The 19,137-nt window shown below is 33.0% G+C and overlaps 2 protein-coding genes across 2 annotated transcripts; one reads left to right on the forward strand and one right to left on the reverse strand.

Moving 5' to 3' along the window:
- Positions 1–1,919: 1,919 nt before the first annotated feature.
- Positions 1,920–3,145, forward strand: LOC115991956. The gene is made up of 2 exons (XM_031115949.1): positions 1,920–2,339; positions 2,686–3,145. The coding sequence occupies exons 1-2, from the start codon at positions 2,041–2,043 to the stop codon at positions 2,972–2,974; spliced, it is 588 nt and encodes a 195-aa protein (XP_030971809.1). The 5' UTR covers positions 1,920–2,040; the 3' UTR covers positions 2,975–3,145.
- A 1,249-nt stretch (positions 3,146–4,394) lies between these two features.
- On the reverse strand, positions 4,395–8,215 carry LOC115992680. Its single transcript, XM_031116907.1, has 3 exons — positions 7,938–8,215; positions 5,360–7,431; positions 4,395–4,753 (listed from the first exon to the last, which is right to left on the reverse strand). The coding sequence occupies exons 1-3, from the start codon at positions 8,023–8,025 to the stop codon at positions 4,667–4,669; spliced, it is 2,247 nt and encodes a 748-aa protein (XP_030972767.1). The 5' UTR covers positions 8,026–8,215; the 3' UTR covers positions 4,395–4,666.
- Positions 8,216–19,137: the final 10,922 nt, after the last annotated feature.

Consider the following 19,137-nt stretch of genomic DNA (forward strand, 5'->3'; position numbering starts at 1 on the left):
CATAAACGCGTTATCTATGTATATTTAATTTATGCGGCCCTTCTCAAAAATAAAAAATAATAATAATAATAATTTATGCGGGCCATATTTAGCATTGGAAAAGTCTACGAACGTGTATCGCATGGACATTCAATTCTAGATTTTCCGGTGGTCCATTTGTATTCTTCTTCAGCATATTCTCTCTTTTTCGTGCTCATCCTTAACACGTTCATGATTATCATTATGAATAGAAATACATGCTCCTATAAATGTGTCTTGTTGCAAACAAACTTTAACTTGCACTCAATTTTTTCAAGAGCGAAGCTTGTCTATGTTTCAAACTTTTTTTTCATTAAGAAACATGATTATCTTTATTTATTAATAATATAACTCTAAAAACCTAATAAATGATGATTGAATGAATAAATGAACCTAAATAAAAGTATTCAAAGAATCCTTTCCAATGTCCTAAAGGCATTGATTTAGAAAAATATATATAATGAATTTAACGGAGGTTCTCAAAGCATTGATTTAGAAAATATTTTAAAAGAAATTTTTATGAGAAAGAAAAAAAATTAATTAATTTTTTTAATAATTTTTTGTATTTTTCATAAAAGTGTGATGTCAAAAAATTTCTAAGATAATTTATCAACAATTAATTATTAACTGAACCCATATGTATTGTCTTTGTAAAATTAATTTCTGCGGGCCATATATATATATATATATATATAAAACGTATGTGAGTATGTATATATATAAGTGTCAAAGAACACCTTATCAAGAGATCTGGTAAAGTCTCCAAGAACACTTTTGTTCAACCATTTAGTTATTTATTAAATTCTTATAAGAAAAAAATGGTCAAAATACTAATATGACTAAGTATTTGTCTCCTATGGTTCTAGCTGAGCAAGGCAACCTAATAAATGCTGGAAATAGTCAGTACCTGAATAACCTATGCCTCCTTAAGGTTTCCTAGTTTTTCTACATCTAGAAGTGCGTCTTTGACACAATATTGACAAAGTGATCCTTAAAATATTAATTAAAATAGATAATATGGTAGAGATAGATAGTGACACATAAGGATGGCTTCAATTCCATAGAGCTTATCCTCTTTTCTCCAAGTACAATCAACAATGGGGCATGGTCAATGAACTCATACCATAGGAGAAGATAATGTCGAATCTAAGATAAGGCAATGAATGCAAAAGAAAAAGACAAACCGTAGAAATAAATAATGAATATGAGGACCTTGCTAGACTAACATTTAAGTGCATGGAACTTGTATGCCTCCGGTCGCTATTAAACACTTTTACCAATAAAGATAAAGGAAATATTGCCAATTAATTTTTCTTTATCTACATTAATCTTTTTCTTTCTTTCCTTGTAAGCTATAACAAGTGAGAGAAATGATAATTCGAACCCAAATTTGTTTTGAGTAAAATAATTAATTAAATAAGACTTTTCACATCTTGACTCATTATGTTAAAAATATTGATAATTATATAGCTTGGATAAAAAAAAAATCCAAATACAGTTGAGTCAGTTTTCATTTATGATGTATTGTAATTATCTTATTCTTAATAACAGTTACGATCTTCTTATTAAAAAAAACATCCTATCAAATTTTTTTTTCCAAGTTTAACCAAAACTGTACCAATCCAATACCATTTTCAAAAAAAAAAAAAAAAAAACCAATTCATTACCTATAATTATTATTCTTTTTAATTTATTTTGTTGGTTTTTCTTTTTTGTTAGTGGGTGAGGGGTCACGTTTCTACTTATACCAAGAACCTGCATTATAAATGTAGTGCTACTTTACCCTCAAAATTATGGGATTTCTGTGCACCTAGGTGTCATGGCACCTAATTTCCTAAAAGTAGCAATCTAATCCACGTACTCTTCTAACATGTGAAACTTCTATATATATCCATATGTATATGGTCCCTAAGAAGTGCCCTAAAGTTCATGCGTGCAAGATATATTGGGTAGGTATTTGAAAATTGAAAACCATAATATTCATATGTGCAACTTTATCTTCCCAAGATCATTTTGCTATCAATGAGTGAAGGTGGAAAAGAAATGATTCAAGATCAAATTAAGCTATACAAAGAGCTTCATGCCAAAGATAAAGATGAAGGCAGCTGGGTGATCATGGAAGCTGGTCATGATAATAATGATGATAGTAATATGGAATCATCAACATCCTCCCTTGAAGACTCAAGGATTTCTAGTGGATCAACATCATCATCAGACATGGTGGATGATGCATCTTCCTCAACTTCATATTCTCTATCCTCCTCACATTCTAGTGGACCTTTGTATGAATTTTCAGAACTCATGGCCCAATTACCCATCAAGTAAGTTGCTTGAACAAACTCTAGGAAAAGTTTTTTGTGATAAGCTTTTTTGGAGCTAGAAATTCCTTTCTGGGTTGGCATGAATGCTTGATAAAATTTTCAACCATTACCTTCTTTGTCAAAGTAGCAATTATTATTCGAATTTATCACTATGATTTTTTCTAGATTCGGTTTTTAGTAGAAATAAAGGAGAATATATTGAAACTTAAAAGATATTGTCCATAGATTTTTTTAAAAAGCAGCCTTTGTTCCAAATCTAAAAATATATTTGCATAGATTCTGAAAGGATAGAAATTCTTGTTAAAATATTGGAGTATTAGGCTAATATAAGTTCTGATATATGCAGGAGAGGACTCTCCAAGTACTTTCAAGGCAAGTCTCAGTCTTTTACATCTCTCTCAAGGGTTATGAGCATAGAAGACCTTGCAAAAAAGGAAACTCCTTATAGAAGGAAAATGAAATCATGCAAGAGCTATGGAGGAGGATTGGATGCCCAGAAACCATACACCCTTCCCAAGGCTACCATCTATAAGAAGAGTAGAGGTTCTTTGTCATCTTTATCTTTATCCGGTAGAAGAGGAAGTTTCTTAAGTATTAGTAGGCCCCCTCCAATTCCTGTACAGAAGAATATTTAACCTGTAAACTTATCAAGACTTGATGAAACATATATGTTTTTTTTCGGGTAGAGTTGTAAGGGTGAAGAGCATGTTTTTTTCAGGCAGAGTTGTAAGGGTAAAGAGCAAGTGAATACAAACTTTATGATCATGTATTCAGAAAAGTATATATCACTTTCTGTGTTTTTTTTTTTTTTGGGCATCTGTAGATTTGTATTATCTCCCAATACCCAGATTCAAAATTTTGATTGTTATGCACTACAGCAATAGTCCTTTTTTCTTTTATTCTCTAGAGGGTAACGTTTGTGAATGATATTCTAAAATGAATGCAACTGAGAAATGCACAACTTCAAAAAATTGGATAATAACTGTAACGAGCATCTTCAGTTTCTGGAATTAGAGAGTGTTTCCAAATGAATCCACTTGACTCATTAGGACTCAAAAAATAAAATAATAACCTAGGAGTTGAATAAGTTCATCTGTGTTGTCAACTTCAAAAAATTGGATAATAACTGTAACGAGCATCTTCAGTTTCTGGAATTAGAGGGTGTTTTCAAATGAATCCACTTGACTAATTAGGACTCAAAAAATAAAATAATAACCTAGGAGTTGAATAAGTTCATCTGTGTTGTCAACTTCAAAAAATTGGATAATAACTGTAACGAGCATCTTCAGTTTCTGGAATTAGAGGGTGTTTTCAAATGAATCCTTGACTAATTAGGACTCAAAAAATAAAATAATAACCTAGGAGTTGAATAAGTTCATCTGTGTTGTTAAGAACTGTCAAAATGAGCCATTTACGATTCCATTAGACATGTCAGGCCCGTATGAATCCACATAGATCAGAAGCTACTTTAGAATCATTCTGCACATGGTGATACCACCATATGAGGCTGGAGAAGGACCACTTTTTGAGTCTGCTCAGGCAAATCCCTATAAATCTGTGTCTGCCATGAGAAGTTATATGTCTGTCTAGAACTTTTCTTTTCACTGACTAGTAAAGATCATAATTCAATAGCCAAATAGGAGCATCAATGGACATAATGAAGACAGCACAATTCCTCTACTTTATTAACATAGAAATCATATACTTTGGAATATTTTTTCTCTGAACGCTTTCTGTCAAGAAATTTGAAGATCCACTTTAAAATATTTCACTGAAGTTTTTCACTGAAATCATATACTGCATAACATTTGTATATCAAATCTCATACTAAAGTTTTTGGAGTTGCACCTAACATGTGATGCAGTATCTCAATTATATCTACTTGCTAATGGACTTCCACTTCATTCCAACAACATGACTCAACATTAGCAACTTGTACAATGCACTGTGGCCAATATTATAATCACCATGGGAAGAAGACAACCAACCTCAATATGTTAGGGACAAAGTACCATGAGCATATTGATAGAGATAGGACAAGAAAGAAAAGAAAGGTATAAGAAGCATATATATGAGATAGATTAGTTGGTGTCAAAGGTGCATGAATGTAATCACAAGTTCAATTTCATTCAACCACAAAATCCAACTACAAAAGAATCAATTCCTAAGATTAACAACTGCTCAGCTTGTTTTATAGACTACAGTAAAAGATGTTAAACAGCCTAACTCCTCAGAAGTTTTACAGTGGAAGAAGGCTGAAATTTGAAACAACAGAGGACGCTGTTCCGACTGGTGCACATCAGCAAAACAAAAAACGTGACAGTAGTTCATGGAGACATGACTGAGCGATTTCGGATTCTGCTTGATCGCCTCACTGGAGTTGTAACTTCCTGCACTTCTCCATCTCTGCCCTCCTATTTTGACACAAAAAACAATTGGCCTAAAATGATTGCTAATAATTAAAATGATAAGCACTAGAATTATAAAAATTTCATTCCTTCAATTCTTTGCAGTTCAAAGAAGAAAAATGATAAGTCATCATCCTTGGAACTTAAATGTGTTGTGGCATTTTTCTTTTTTCTTTTTTAAAGAATTTGATAGTTACATCATTGTGTCATTATTGTGTTTATACTTCATGCTAGCTAAATTGAGGGAAACAGAATTAATTGGTAGGTCCAATTTGACATCATATGAATGCATATAACTAGGGCTAAATGGATTTGATATATACATATGAATGCATTTAGCCACATAAAAAAATGTTCATTCATTTGTTAAGACAGATAAATGATGATACAGGAATGAACAGATGCAAGCGGAATCACTACAATTTATGCTAAACATGCTGTATGCACTTCTATCTCTCAGAAATCATAATGTTACCTTGGTGTCAAGTTATTAATAAAGCAATACTAAGATAATTAATCAAAAACCATTTTGTTTCAAACTAGAACTAAAACAATCATAGGAAAAAATGACTAGTAAATTGTAAACATATTATAAAACCAAATATTTCTTACCTTCACTATCTTCCTCTCAGCAGTAAATCTTCCATATGAATGAGATTCTCCGGTAGAGAACTCTGAAAAGGTCGACTGGGACTGAACAGGAATTGGATGAGCCTTGCTCCCTGACTTCTTCTCTGTGGAAACAGAATACTTGCTGCTCTCTTCAATTTCCATCCTCCTGTTTTTCACACCACTGCTCCTCAGAGAGCTGCTTACTTCTCCAACCTCAAACTCACCAAGCAACTCAACTGATGGTGCTCGGCTTTCATAATCGTGTTTGGGAACTTCCTCCATTGGATGAAAAGATGGATGACTCCTAAAAGAGTCAACACGTTCAGTGTGCAGCTCTTCCCTATTGGGAAGCTCTGAGCTACATTTGTCTCCCATGCCGGATTCAGTACAAGGCTTTACAATGAAAGAATCCTTTCTGGTAGCTTTGTTCGTCTGTATTGGTATCAAAGAAGAATCCTTTTTCTCCTTCTCTACTATCAAAGCTTCAGAACAAGGCTTTGCTATTAGAGAAGAATCCTTCCTCAAAGCTTTCTTACGCTTAAAGTGAAAACCCAAGACCAAAAAGGCAACAATCATAGAAAATACTGAAACCCCAATAACCAGTTTCAGTAATGAATCAGTTTCCAATTGCTTCTTTAGCCCCTCCTCCAATTCTTCCTCCACCTCAAAATTGAGAATTTCAGTGTCTGTATCACCATTGTTGATTACTTCACCAGCCTTGATTGTGACATTTTCCATTCCCTCCATTTTTCTTTCAACCATTTCTTCATCTCCAGCTTTCTCATTGACAACTTCTTCAGCTTCCTTCACCCAAACATCATTTTCTTCTTCAAGAACATTTGCGATATCAGACTCCATGATTTGGTGATCCACCCCATCAGACAAGGATGGGGCCTTATAATCCTGGAAAGCTTCAAACTTTTCTATATTTCCAGCATTCTGCAATTCAGAATTCTCATCTATCTGACCAGAAATCTCGCTTGCAAACATCCTTTGATGATCAAAATTAGCTTCAATATCTTCAGTGTGTAGATCTAACACCTCACCCAACTCACCAACCACTCCCTTCATTCCATCTTCATCCACCTCTATAGCTTCACTTTCTCCACCCTCTAACTTGATCACTTCACCAAACTCCTCAACAATGTCCACTCCTCCCATTTTAACATCTTGAACCATTTTTTCTTCCTTTATCCACTCATCATCAGATTTCTGGCTTACTTGATCCAAAGCCATTTGCAATTCGTCTCTTTGATCCCAGATGTTACTTCCACTTTCAACTTTCTTAGCCATGAAAGCTTCCAATGTACGGTTCTGAATCTCACAGTACCCATATTTAGGGCCCTCAAAAGATTGTAAACTAGGTGAAGGTTCTGGAGAATTCATGGAAGATATATATAAGGTAGAAATCACCAAAAGCACAAACCAAAACAAAGATTCCAACACTCTTTTCACACTCCAGACTTTCTCCTCCTCTACCTCCTCATTTTCCTCATCACTTTCCTCAATTTCTTCATGTTCTTGTTGTCTGGAACCTTCTTGAGTAGAAGAAATCAAAGAGCCATGACCGCTACCCGAGTCAGATTCTTCATCACTGACTTTCTGGGATTCAGAAGAACCACTTGTACTACTTAGCCCATCTTTTCCTTCTGGAATTTCATTTTCTAGGCGATGGAGAATCTCTTGACGCCTATTTGGCTTGTACCGGAGAAACTTAGGCCTTGGAGAAAGATAATTCGTTAATGGGTCATAAGGCCTCAAAGAACCATCAGCAACAACATTCTCCTCATTGCCATTGCCATTGGGTTCAAAACCCTGAGGTGAAGCTATATCAGATTTTTCCGTTAGCGGGTTTGAAGAAGTGGTTTTTGATTCAAGATTTGGGGTCTTTTGGACAACGGGTTCCGAGAAAATAGATTCTGAGGCTTCATTCCTTTCAGCTAAGATTTTCTTTTTTGGGATTATGGCCTTGGATGCTGCAGATATGGTTGGGGACATGTAATGCTTTTGGGTTAATTTCTTTGGGTTTGGCGAGTTAGGACCCATTTGTTGATGGCTTTGATCGTTCTCATCTGAAATTACAAAGAAACAAACTTTCTTGGTACAAATTTGAAACTGGAAACAAGTTTTAAAGAACCAAGAAAAAGGAACAAGAACCAAGCAAAAGAAAAGAAAGATTGAAGCTTTATTACATAGCTATTCTTAAATCTTAATCATGATTTCACCTTCAATTATCAAAGAAACAAACTTTCTCATCACGAATTAAACCAAAACATATATAATGAATTAGTGAATTCAAAAACTATTAGAAGTCTCATAAAAAACTTTAAAAAAAAAATAAAAAAAAAAAAAATAAATAAATAAAAAAAAAAACTATTAGAAGAAATCTCCGAAACCCTTGTTTGGTTACTGGGAAAATAATGGGAAAAAAGTAAACATAATATGTAAAATGAATTATGGTTTCACAAAAATAACTTCAACCCCTTAATAGACTGCAAGTTTTTCTTTCAATGTTTTCCTATACTTTCTTGGCAACCAAACATATAAAATAGAGAAAAAGAGTGAAAAAAAGGGTTACCTGTTGCCGAGGCTCTTGGAATTACAGAGGCTTTGATTAGCGTTGATGATGATACATCCTTATCAGGATCGTTCATTTCTTTCACCATTCTTGTCCACAATGTTTTAAACCCTTTTCACACAAGAAGATATATTCTCTATTTCACAAATTCACTCAACGAATTATAAAGAATTTTTCTTCTTTTCTTCTGAGTTTGTGATCTATCTGGATGCAAGTTTTGAACGAAGAGAGAAAATGGCAAACTACTATACTCAATGATGGAGAAAGAAAAGGAAGATAGTGGAAATATGACCGTTGGCCAACCGGATAAGTATTAGAAATTTTAAATTTTTTGACCGTTGGGGTGCCAGTTGGCATTTACTCAAACGGCACAATTCATTCATTATTTTTTATTTTTTATTTTTTTGATGAGCACAATTCATTCATTATACAGCCTATTAGAAATGGCACATAATGCCAAAAAAGTGGGATTTTTTTTTTCTTAAATTTGTACCAAAGAGTGATTTTTACTAGAGTCTATTTAGTGGATTTTTTTTTTCCTTTTGAGACGTAAATCCAAAATTTTTACCTAAGCAAATATTTTGGATTTTTTTTTTTTTTTTTTTTTTGGAGGAGAGGGGGAAGATAGGTCGAATTCTCAAAGAAGGGGTAGGTGCTAATCAAGCTACAAAACCACTTTGATGTTTGTGACATTAAAAATATGAACATTTTCTCAAGCAATTTAAAAATTATCATCAAATTTTTTTTTTTTTCTCTTTAGCTAAATACTACCCTTTTTCTTTTCTTAAAAAATAAAATAAAATAAAATAAAATAAAAACTTTGGTAAAAGTTGCAAACAAATTCTAAAAAACTGATGCTATTATGAACAAAGTTTTTCTCCAAATAGTTATAAAAATTGTACCGGTGGTTGATTCGGTTGAAGAATTGATTCACTAATTCATAGGTTGAATTGTAGGTTTATTAATTGACCAAAAATTAGGTACAATACTTAAGTGTTGTTTCTTAGATTTCCTTTTTAAGATTTTGCCATGTGAATTTTTTTTCATGAGATGGAAGTGTATTTTTTAGTTAAGTAGCCACATGACTAAATTTTAAGAGGAAAACTTAAAGAACAGTACCTAAGATACTGTACCTAAGTTTTGTCCTTATTAATTTATTAAATTATATATTTTATAATTATAAAAAGCAACTAAAATAAAATAAAAACACTCCATTTAGGTAAATTAATAAATTATAACAATAAAAAAAATTGCATCATATGACATAATCTAAGAGAATATAAAAAAAAATAAAAATAAACACATCATTCACATAAATCATCCTATAAGCAAGTTATATGGTCCAAAAGTCTTGAAACAACATATCTCATAGAAATTTAAAATAAATTTTAACTTAATCATTAAACCCTAGAGCATAACAAAATTATTTAAATCTCCAAATACAACTGATGATTAAAATCAATCATGTGTTATCGTTGTGATATTGATCACTTGTGTTCTATGCGGACCAATTTGTATTTTTTTGGTTTTATCCGCAAGTTAAAAAGATTAACCCATGCAAACTGTTAGTTTACCTGGTTTAATAATATGGTTCATTGCATATTAGGTATTTTACACTAAATCATTCCAGATAATGCTTTGGTTCACGGTTTTCATTGTTTAACCTGTGGTTTGGTATGGTTTTTATAACTAGTTTTAAGAGAAACTCTACAAACTTCTCATATTTTTTTATATTGAGTGTAAATTTTGAAAATCTAACTATTGGATTACATGTTCTTATTATATTTTTCATACTTACAAAAATTTAAGAAGACCAAAGATCAATTGTTATGTTATTAAACAAATGTTAAAATTTCAAGCTTTTGTGATATAAAATTGTGTATAAAAAATAAGTTTATTGATCGAATAATAAATAACATCCGATTTGAACTAAATTTGATATGCGTGTTAAGAATATAAAGAACGTGAAATTCAACAGTTAAATTTTCAAAATTCACACAGAAAAAAAAGATATATGAGAAGTTTGAAAATTTTCTATCTAAACTAGTTTGGAAAAAAAAAAAAAACTTTGTTATGCTCTAACTATCATTTGATCAATCCTCTAAGTTACTTATGCAAGTGTAGCTTTTAGTCCATCATTTCCTCTAAAGCCCAAAAATATAGAATAAAGTTTCTCTCCAAACTTCATAGGTTGATAATTTTTCCAAAAAGGCTTATTGTTTTTATAAAGAAAAATGTCAAAGGCTTTAAATTATGTTATTGAGAAGTTTTAGATTAGATCAAGACATGCAAACCTGTTAATTTTGTATATATATTACTTACTAAGAAAAACCCTTTTCATTGACGGTAGAGGTTTGGACTTTGGAGTCTTAACTGTTTAACCCCACCCATGGGTACGAAGTTTGTGATATACAAACTGGGTATATATGAAATGGGCCAGGAGTTAATATATGACCCAACAAAAGTTTGACCAACAATTTGGGCCTAGTTACAACTAGTTTCAAGTTCCTTGCAAATTTAGGCGGGCTGACTATTCAGAACCATGTAAATAAATCTATTTACATAATACAAAAATTAAATTATCACCTCAATAAATTGTTCAAACCTTATGTAGAGACTTGAGGGGGGTCCTGATTTCCATGTCGAGGCTTGTAAAGAATTTGTATTACAATTCATAATTTACGTTAAATTTCATAGAACTAGGTTCTTTCAAATAATATTTTATATTATTAAATACGGAATTTTCCCTCAAACCCCAATTTTATTTTTCTTTTTTGAAGAACCTTCGAACCCCACGTTAAAATATAAAATCTTACAGCATTTACTTCTTGTTAAAAAAAATATACAGTAAATTATTAAACTGGAATAAGAGGACTCCTAGCTATAACCATTTGCCAAAGAAGACTATTGCACAGAATGACACATTGGATCACAGTAAAATGTATGAAAGTTTGTGAGAGAATCAATTTAATTGACATCAGAGGTAGGTTTTTAAAATAGCATTTATAGTGATTGATTTGTTGAACAGGAAATTATTAAACTGGGTTATGACTTAAGAGAGCATTGCTTACCTAGAGAAATATGCCAAGAATGACAACTTACAGCAAATGTATTAAGTGTTGGGTTTTATAGAGGCTAATTGTGTTTGACCCGAATTATGACTTGACCCAAAATAATATTGTTACGGTTTTTAATGAGATATTTTTTGAGAATAATGAAATTCTTACAACTCCATAGACAGAGGCAAATTGCTGAATCACTTAAATTTTTTCTTGTATGATTTGTTTTCTTTGGCGCATATTTTTTTCTCTATTTTTACATCTCACAAATCTAGAAATTTCATAAATATTCCCCTTCATTAGAGATATGCACAAAATGATAGTTTGGATGGTAAATCAAATGCATGAGAGTTTCTGAGCAAGTAAACTCAACTGATAAGAGGGGTAGCTTTTCAAAATTCATTTGTTAAATAACTCCTACCTATATTGTAAATTGTAATATGACTGAACCTACCCTTCTTGTAATAGTGTGTTCTTCACTTCTTCTTTTTCCTTTTTAATGAATCGACAAAAGTATTATTGCTAATAAAATATTTACAGTGAGTATATAAATTAGTAAAACACTGTCTCTCAGCGAAAAATAGTAAACATGTAAAATGTCATCAAAAAACTTGTTGCTTCTAATTAAGAATTTAAGATCCAAAAAAGATGATGCAAATAAGCTATACTTTTTGAGTCAAACATTTGAGGGGTAAAGAACGACAGCCAACAAAGGCAGAGAAAAATGCACCAAACACGAGAAACCCACAAAGGCAGACTCAAGATCTACAGAGGTACGAGACCCATGCATAAACAAGACAGAAAGATTGTCAAAAAAGATAACACATGGATCCTTGAGGAGGCTCTAAAAGGGCCCATAAACGGAGGAAGCATACACCTGAAATAGGGTGTATTTTTCCCCTTAAGTGAAGCAAAAGAACAACTCTTGCAATGATGGCCAATAGAGGCTCCATTACACATTAGCACCTTTTTACAATAATGTCTACCAAGCAATTCATGAAGATTGAAGAGTCCAAGTGATCATGCATATTTAAGAGCCTATTTATTTGTTAGAATCATCCTACAACTATTACAATATTAGTACACAAATCTTATAAATTGTTATGCCAACTTTTAAGAATAAAATAAAATTAAAAAAAAGATATTTAGAAACTAAGAATCTTGTAGCTTAGTGGCATTGCATTCCAGGGGCGGCTTAATGTATTTGGGGGCCTAAGGCGAAAATTGATTATCTTGTTTTCGATGCAAAATTACTACTAATTAACAAAAATTACGTAGAATTTTTTCATTTTTTAGAAATTTTATAAACAAAAAAAATTTAACAAAATTTTTCATACTTGTTGATATGGTAGATTGATAATAGTAAGTAAAAAAGTGGTGTTAGTGGTGGACTTAGATGAGAACTAGTAAAAATTTGCTAATTAAACTCTTATTATTATTCTTATTTTTTTTAGAAGTACAATATTCACAATATTTTTTTACAACAAATCCTAAGTTTTAAGTTGCATTTTTTTTTCTCTCTCTTTGAAAATATCACTATAATTATTTTTTTTGCCATCAATAACAGGTTGTAACAACCTAGTACTTAGCATAATTGTAAAAGTGTTATAAAAAATATTGTGAACGTTGCATTTTTCTCTATTTTTTATTTGTTTTTTATCTGGTGAAAAAATATTATTTTATTTATTAATTATAAATAACCTTATTGGTTAAAATTCGAGGGCCTTTTTTTTACTTGGAGCCTTAGGCGATCGCATTTCTTGCTCCACTATTCAGCCGGCACTGTTGCCTTCTTCCCTTTATGAAAAGAACCAAGATTTGAATCTCCCCTCCTTTTTATTATAATTATCAAATTATTAAAAAAATATTATTTAAAATTTTATATTTTAGGATATTGATGTTGTATGGCCCTGTATCAATTACATTTATTAGCAAGTTAATGTTTTGCACATATGTAATCATTTTTATTTCAAGCAAGTTTAAAATTGTCTAAATTAAGAGAAATTTACAAGAAATTCATAATTGAGTAATAAAAATCATAATTTAATATTTACACTACTATATATAATACGTAAAATGGAAAATTTTATATCTTCAAAAGGTTGGTGCTTGGTGAATGATGAAAATTTTCATCACAAATATAGAAATATATATAGATTGCATTTGGATACTTGAATTTAGATTTGGATTTGGATTTTTAAATCAAGGGATTTGAAATTCCTTGATTCCAAATCTTTAAAATTTTAAATTCCTTGTTTGGATATGTTTTATACATAGTTTTAAAAATCAAACTAGACCGGCCAGTTCACAAGTTGAATTGGGAAGCAGGCACTAATCCAATCCGATAAAAAGCTCCAAAACCAAGTAAAACTAGGAACCGAGATCAGATTCGGTTCTTTGACCATACTGATTTTTAAAACCATGGTTTTATATCTATGATGACTTGAGATTATAAATTTTAAAATCAATTGAAGTATGTCTTAATGATTTCTAAAATTTCATGGCAATTTAAGTTATCTATATTATGAGAACACGATTTGTAACGACCCAAAACGATACTGGGTTCGCACGTAAAAAGGCACAAACAATATCATTTATAGAGCGTGGGTTTGAAAGGCTAGGCCTTGGTCACCAGACGGTGGCTTTTTCGTGGTGTTTATACATAATTAAATCGCGTTTGCTCTAGGAGTCTTTCTCCTGGAGGCAGGCTGGGAGGCTCTGGTTTTTTGCCATTTTTCCCAGCCCCTCTTCCCGGATTGCTTGTCCCTCTTTTTATATTAGCCTGTGTTCCTTATCCTTCGTCCACGTGTAGGATCGACTTTTCCAAGACTGATACTTGTCCCATCAGCCCATACCCAAAGTGGTTGGGGGTGGTTGTAAAAGCTGAAAAGCATGGTTCTGTCAGGTGCAGAGTGTTGAATGGCAGTAATGGCAGTTTTCCCTTTGTCCTTAGTCGTTATACTATCCAGCGTCTCCTTCTTTATGAACATAGATATTTTTAGATTTTTTCCCGAACTGTTCCTATATCTTTTTTACCCTTCCTTCCAGGGGGACCTCGAATATGCCGAGGACAGAATCATCCTCGGCTGTGTCTCAAGAATATTTGGGCTTTTATTACCTATTCTCGGCCATACTCTTCCTCGGCTTGAGCCTTGGGCCCCAATGCAAAAATGGGCCAGGGCTACAAATTATTGGACCCCACATATATCATATACTATATAATAAAAGTTGGGCTTAGAAGTCGTAGATGCGCCAAATGTCTTCACCAAATTGCATAAATTTTTTTAGATTTTTCAATAAATTCATTAACTTAAGTTTTTAGATAAAAACAAAAAGTATTTGATCTTTATCAACTTCTTTGGATAAAGTAATTGTGGGGCCAGGGAACTTGTGATCCGGCCCACGCTCTATATGGGCCCGGGGCCCGTGCCGAGGAGGGTATGTGCCGAGGACAAATGGGGAAAGGCCGAAGTGTCAAGGGGAACAGCCGAGGACGACCCTGTCCTCGGCACTCCAGGACTTCAAGGGGAAGAGCAACGTCTCGATGATGGCTGCCCCCAAAAAGCCCCCTGAAGGAAATGCGAGTAAAATGGGACCCACATGGGGGTACGGTGTGAAACTGGTTCAGGGTAAATACGTCCCCTCCGCATTAAATGCACCCGCCAGTGTCCTGACCATGTTAATGAGAAAAGACGCCTAGATAGGGTGACTTCGATCATCGCAACTAATAGAAAGTAAGGAAGGACAGCTGATGGGACGAGTACAGAAGTAGACACCTGCCTGATCAACAAGTGTAGGGCTAAGATCCACCAAGAAATGCTATATAATGTGAAGGTTAATGCACCAAGAAAGGGGCTGGGAAAAATGGCCAAAAACCAGAGCCTCCCAGCTCGCCTCCAGGAGAAAGACTCCTAGAGCGAACACGATTTAATTATGTATAAACACCACGAAAAAGCCACCGTCTGGTGACCAAGACCTAGCCTTTCAAACCCACGCTCTATAAATGATATTATTTGGGCCTTTTTACGTGCGAACCCAGTATCGTTTTGGGTCGTTACAAATCGTGTCCTTACAGTAACAATAATTATTCTAATGAACTTCTTCTTCTTCTTTTTAAAATTTTTTTGTAAAGTAACAATTTTACTAGCTTACGTTAGTATTTTATTTTATTTTATTGGTGATAAACATTTATCCTACTTCATCTATTTCCTAATAATTAAGTAACAAATTTAAAAGTATTATTTTTTCTTCTCAAAATTTTTTCTTTTGGAAAAAAAAAAAAAAAAAACTAATATTTATTAACTTTAACGTAAACTTAAAAAAAATTCTAATAACATTAACTATTTTTTTGGATAAAGTTAAAAAAAAAAAAAAAAAAAAACTAATATGTAATTAACATAAACTTTTTAATTACGTAAACTCATTTTTCTTTCTGTTCATATCAAGTTATCAACTTCTTCATAACTTAAAATTATCTAACATAAAAGTGGGGGTATATATACGATTTGGTATATTTTTCCCTTTTTCCTACCTTGCAATTTCTTGATATATTCTTTCCTTCTCATACTTACCTTACCTATGAAACTTGCATGTATGTATTTTGCCTTCTTCTTTTTGTTTTTTCATAAAATTCCCTTCTTTATTTTTTTTTTTTCATCAAATTGAATATGTTTTGTGTGCAGGTTGCCTTTTGTTTAAGTTATTTTTGTTAATTTTGATCTAATTTATATGCTTTTATGGTCTTTAGAATCAATTGTATATCTTCCATAAAAACTAACAGATTAATTTTAACAAAAATTTTATTCACTTTTTGAAAGATCTATTTTCCAATATGTGTAGACCCCACAAGTAGCCATGAGCCATGATACCCATTTTCGTGACACATTTCGTACAAGCTCAATTCAAACAAGCCTGACTTCCTTGTGGGCTCAATTCATGTATTATATTATATTTTATTCTTTTAAGCATGGCCCAAACCCATGCAACTTATGGGGAAATTGAGGAAGTGTGGTTTGGAGGGTATGGGTTGGTTTCTTTCAGACCTTTTGCGTGAGCCCAATCCATGCATGCTACCAAGTGGGCAAGGGACACTGGTAACACCTCAGGCTCATGGAGGAGGTCTTGTACCCAAAATTTCCACCTCAAAAGAGTTTTTATGCTCTAGTGATTGTGCCCCTAATTTTCAGCCCAGCTCCATTTTCCACACCAAAACATAGCTGACCCTAAACTAATTAGCTAGCCTATTGTAGCCACCAAATGCAGCTATCAAAAGCCTACAATGACAAGAAAACAATAGCTAATGGAATCAGCCACTTTATTTCCAAAATCATGCTAAAAGCATGCTAAACTCTTCCCTAAACAAAAGGAACCCAAGCCAAACACCAAATTAGTATCATGGGGGATAAAAGCCTCTTCCACTACTCAAAAACCAGTCATTTGAAACACCCCAAATTTTATATAAAACTCTCTCTTCAGCTCAAAAAAAGGAACTAGCCACGTTCTACCCACATACCGGAAACTTCAGAGCAAAACCCCATTCAGCCAGTCAACAATCTCACAATTCCAAAGCTTAGAGGTGAAAATATGGGTATAGGGAAACCTTCCCTCTCTTCCTCACGACCTCCCTCAATTTCCTCTTCTCGGTGACTATGGGTTGAAGTTTCAAACCTGCTGAACCATGTTTTCCCCATAGAGCTAAAACTTGAGAGCAAAAACCCATTGAGCTAGGAAACATTCTCATAATTCTGAACTTTAGGGGTGGAAATATGGGTACAAGTGAACCTTTCCTCTCTTCCTCAAAACCTCTCTCAATTTCCTCTTCTCAGTGACTGTGGGTCGAAGTTTCAGACTTGATGAATCACTTTTTCCCCATAGAGCTAAAACTTGAGAGCAAAAACCCACTGAGCTAGGAAATATTCTCACAATTCTAAACCTTAGGGGTGGAAATATGGGTACAGGGAAACCTTCCCTCTCTTCCTCACAACCTTTCTCAATTTCCTCTTCTCGGTGACTTTGGGTCGAAGTTTCAAACCTATTATGTTTTTATGTTTTTTCTACATTTTTGTTATTAGCATTTTGATTCTCTCTTGTCAAAGCATCATTAGCCTTTGCTTTCTATACATTGTGAATTTTGGGCTTGATTCTCCACCAATAAACACTTCTAAAGAACCAAAGGGGAGATTTGGGCTGTTTTCGCATTTTTGGCCCTTGTTGCAAAACGTCCCCCAACAACCATAAAATTGAAACCTTTGACTTTTTGTTGTCTTTATTATATGTTGACACATAAGCTTTGGAAACCTCATAAATTTCCACATCGTCAATTATTTTACTTATTAAAAAAAGAGCACATTGAAAAACAATCGATAAAAGTAAAACACACAAAACCCTAAACCTAGAACAATAGAGCCGACTACCATTTACTCTCATCCAAGCCTCTTCCCTGCAATATCAAGATTTGATGAAGAAAGAGTATTACGATATCTATTGTTGGCATTCTCTCCAACGTAAGACCATATCCCTTTTACAGACCACAATCCTATCTGCAGCTCTTTTACTAGAATATTCATCCATGAATAGGGAGGTGTACATTTCAAATCTGCTAAAAGAGCAAAAACGGATGTTTAAAATCACTGGAACTTCCATTAGGTCAGTATTAACATGAAGAACAAAATTGCTTGCACAAAAATATTTCATAATTACAGTTTGAGAGGACCTAAAGTAGGGAAAATCAAGCAAAATCAATTGCCCTAACAATATGAGCACTACGCATAGGAATCAACAATATTAAAGCTCTAGCTAAATAAAGTAGAACATACATAAAGTGCCACTATTTCTATAGCTATTTTCACCAATGCCGGCATGGATTATTTTTTTGGAGGCTAACCAATCTTTCACTTATATTTTTTTGTTTTGTAGTCATATATTTCTTTAGACTCTGGATCTTCTAACTTGCTAATTTTTATGGCATTGTAAAAGTTATAAAAAAGTTTTGGTTTATTTTTTGCAATATTTGAATTTGTGTGCCAGCTATAACCATGGATTATTCTCTCAAGAGTATCATATGTTTCTCTTATAATTATTTGTAGTGTAGTCTTATATATTTTGTTTTGTACCTTATCTCCTATATTCCTATGTTGTGTAGTCACATATATATTTATATATTTGTTAATTATTGGCTTTGAGTCATCTAATTCTTTTTTTTTTTTTTTTTTTGGATGTTTGGAAGTTTTGACATTGATTGTTTGATTTTCCACTTTTTTTTTCCTCAAAATCTGATATTTTTGGCCTTTGAAAGTTTTAACATATGAATTTTTGGGTTTTTTTTTTTTTTTTTTTTTTTTTTTTTTTTTTTTTTTACAATAATTGAACCTATCAACTATAGCCATGGAGTATAAATGATATATTATACATTTATGTAAAGTTTTCCGGTGCATTGTATGGGATTAAGAAACATGAATTAAACTTAGTATAATGTAATAGATTTTACTTCTACTTATGTCATGTGTTAGTAATTTGGCCGAATTTGACTTGATCCATGGCCACATCATTGACGCTTATTTATTAAAAAAAATATTAATTAATATATATCATTTTTTTAATTAAAAAAAAAACTTATTAAATTCGTTTCATGATACATTATACATGTATACAAAGTTTTCCTTTGCATCGCACAGGTTAGTGACTAATTTAAAATATATTCAAGGCTTTCAAGACTTTAAAACCTTTGGTGGATTTGTCAAATCCAAATCCTTGATTTTTTAAATTATTTTAAATATATATTTGAATTTTAATAATCCAAATCTAAATCCACTTGCCCAAATTTTATCATCCAAAATTACCATCCAAATGCACCTATATAGGGCTGGGCCCCAGGCCTCAGGCCCAAGCCTCACTGCATCTTATGTGACCTTGTCCCTATTCTTAGACCTTTAGTTTCAACCCAGACACCTCAAGGCCCAATTTAGGCCCAAGAGCTAGAATAGGACCGCACTAGCTTGAATACCTCAAGCAAACCCCCCCCCCCCCCCCCCCGGATCACTTCTAACCTGGTCGAGAGTGTTATTGCTCGGGGACACCACACTCGGCTGCTCGGTAGTGCTTTTGAGAACATCGCTGCCAAGCGGGCTTTTTAAAGGTGGGAA

Source organism: Quercus lobata, chromosome 5, assembly GCF_001633185.2.
Source record: "Quercus lobata isolate SW786 chromosome 5, ValleyOak3.0 Primary Assembly, whole genome shotgun sequence".
Lineage (NCBI taxonomy): Eukaryota > Viridiplantae > Streptophyta > Magnoliopsida > Fagales > Fagaceae > Quercus > Quercus lobata.

Coding starts and splice junctions, on each gene's coding strand:
- LOC115992680 (XM_031116907.1), bottom strand. CDS start 8,025: ATGGTGAAAGAAATGAACGATCCTGATAAGGATGTATCATCATCAACG. Junction 7,432..7,937: donor TCCAAGAGCCTCGGCAACAG/GTAACCCTTTTT, acceptor TTGTAATTTCAG/ATGAGAACGATCAAAGCCAT. Junction 4,754..5,359: donor CTGAGAGGAAGATAGTGAAG/GTAAGAAATATT, acceptor GTGTCAAAATAG/GAGGGCAGAGATGGAGAAGT.
- LOC115991956 (XM_031115949.1), top strand. CDS start 2,041: ATGAGTGAAGGTGGAAAAGAAATGATTCAAGATCAAATTAAGCTATAC. Junction 2,340..2,685: donor ATGGCCCAATTACCCATCAA/GTAAGTTGCTTG, acceptor TGATATATGCAG/GAGAGGACTCTCCAAGTACT.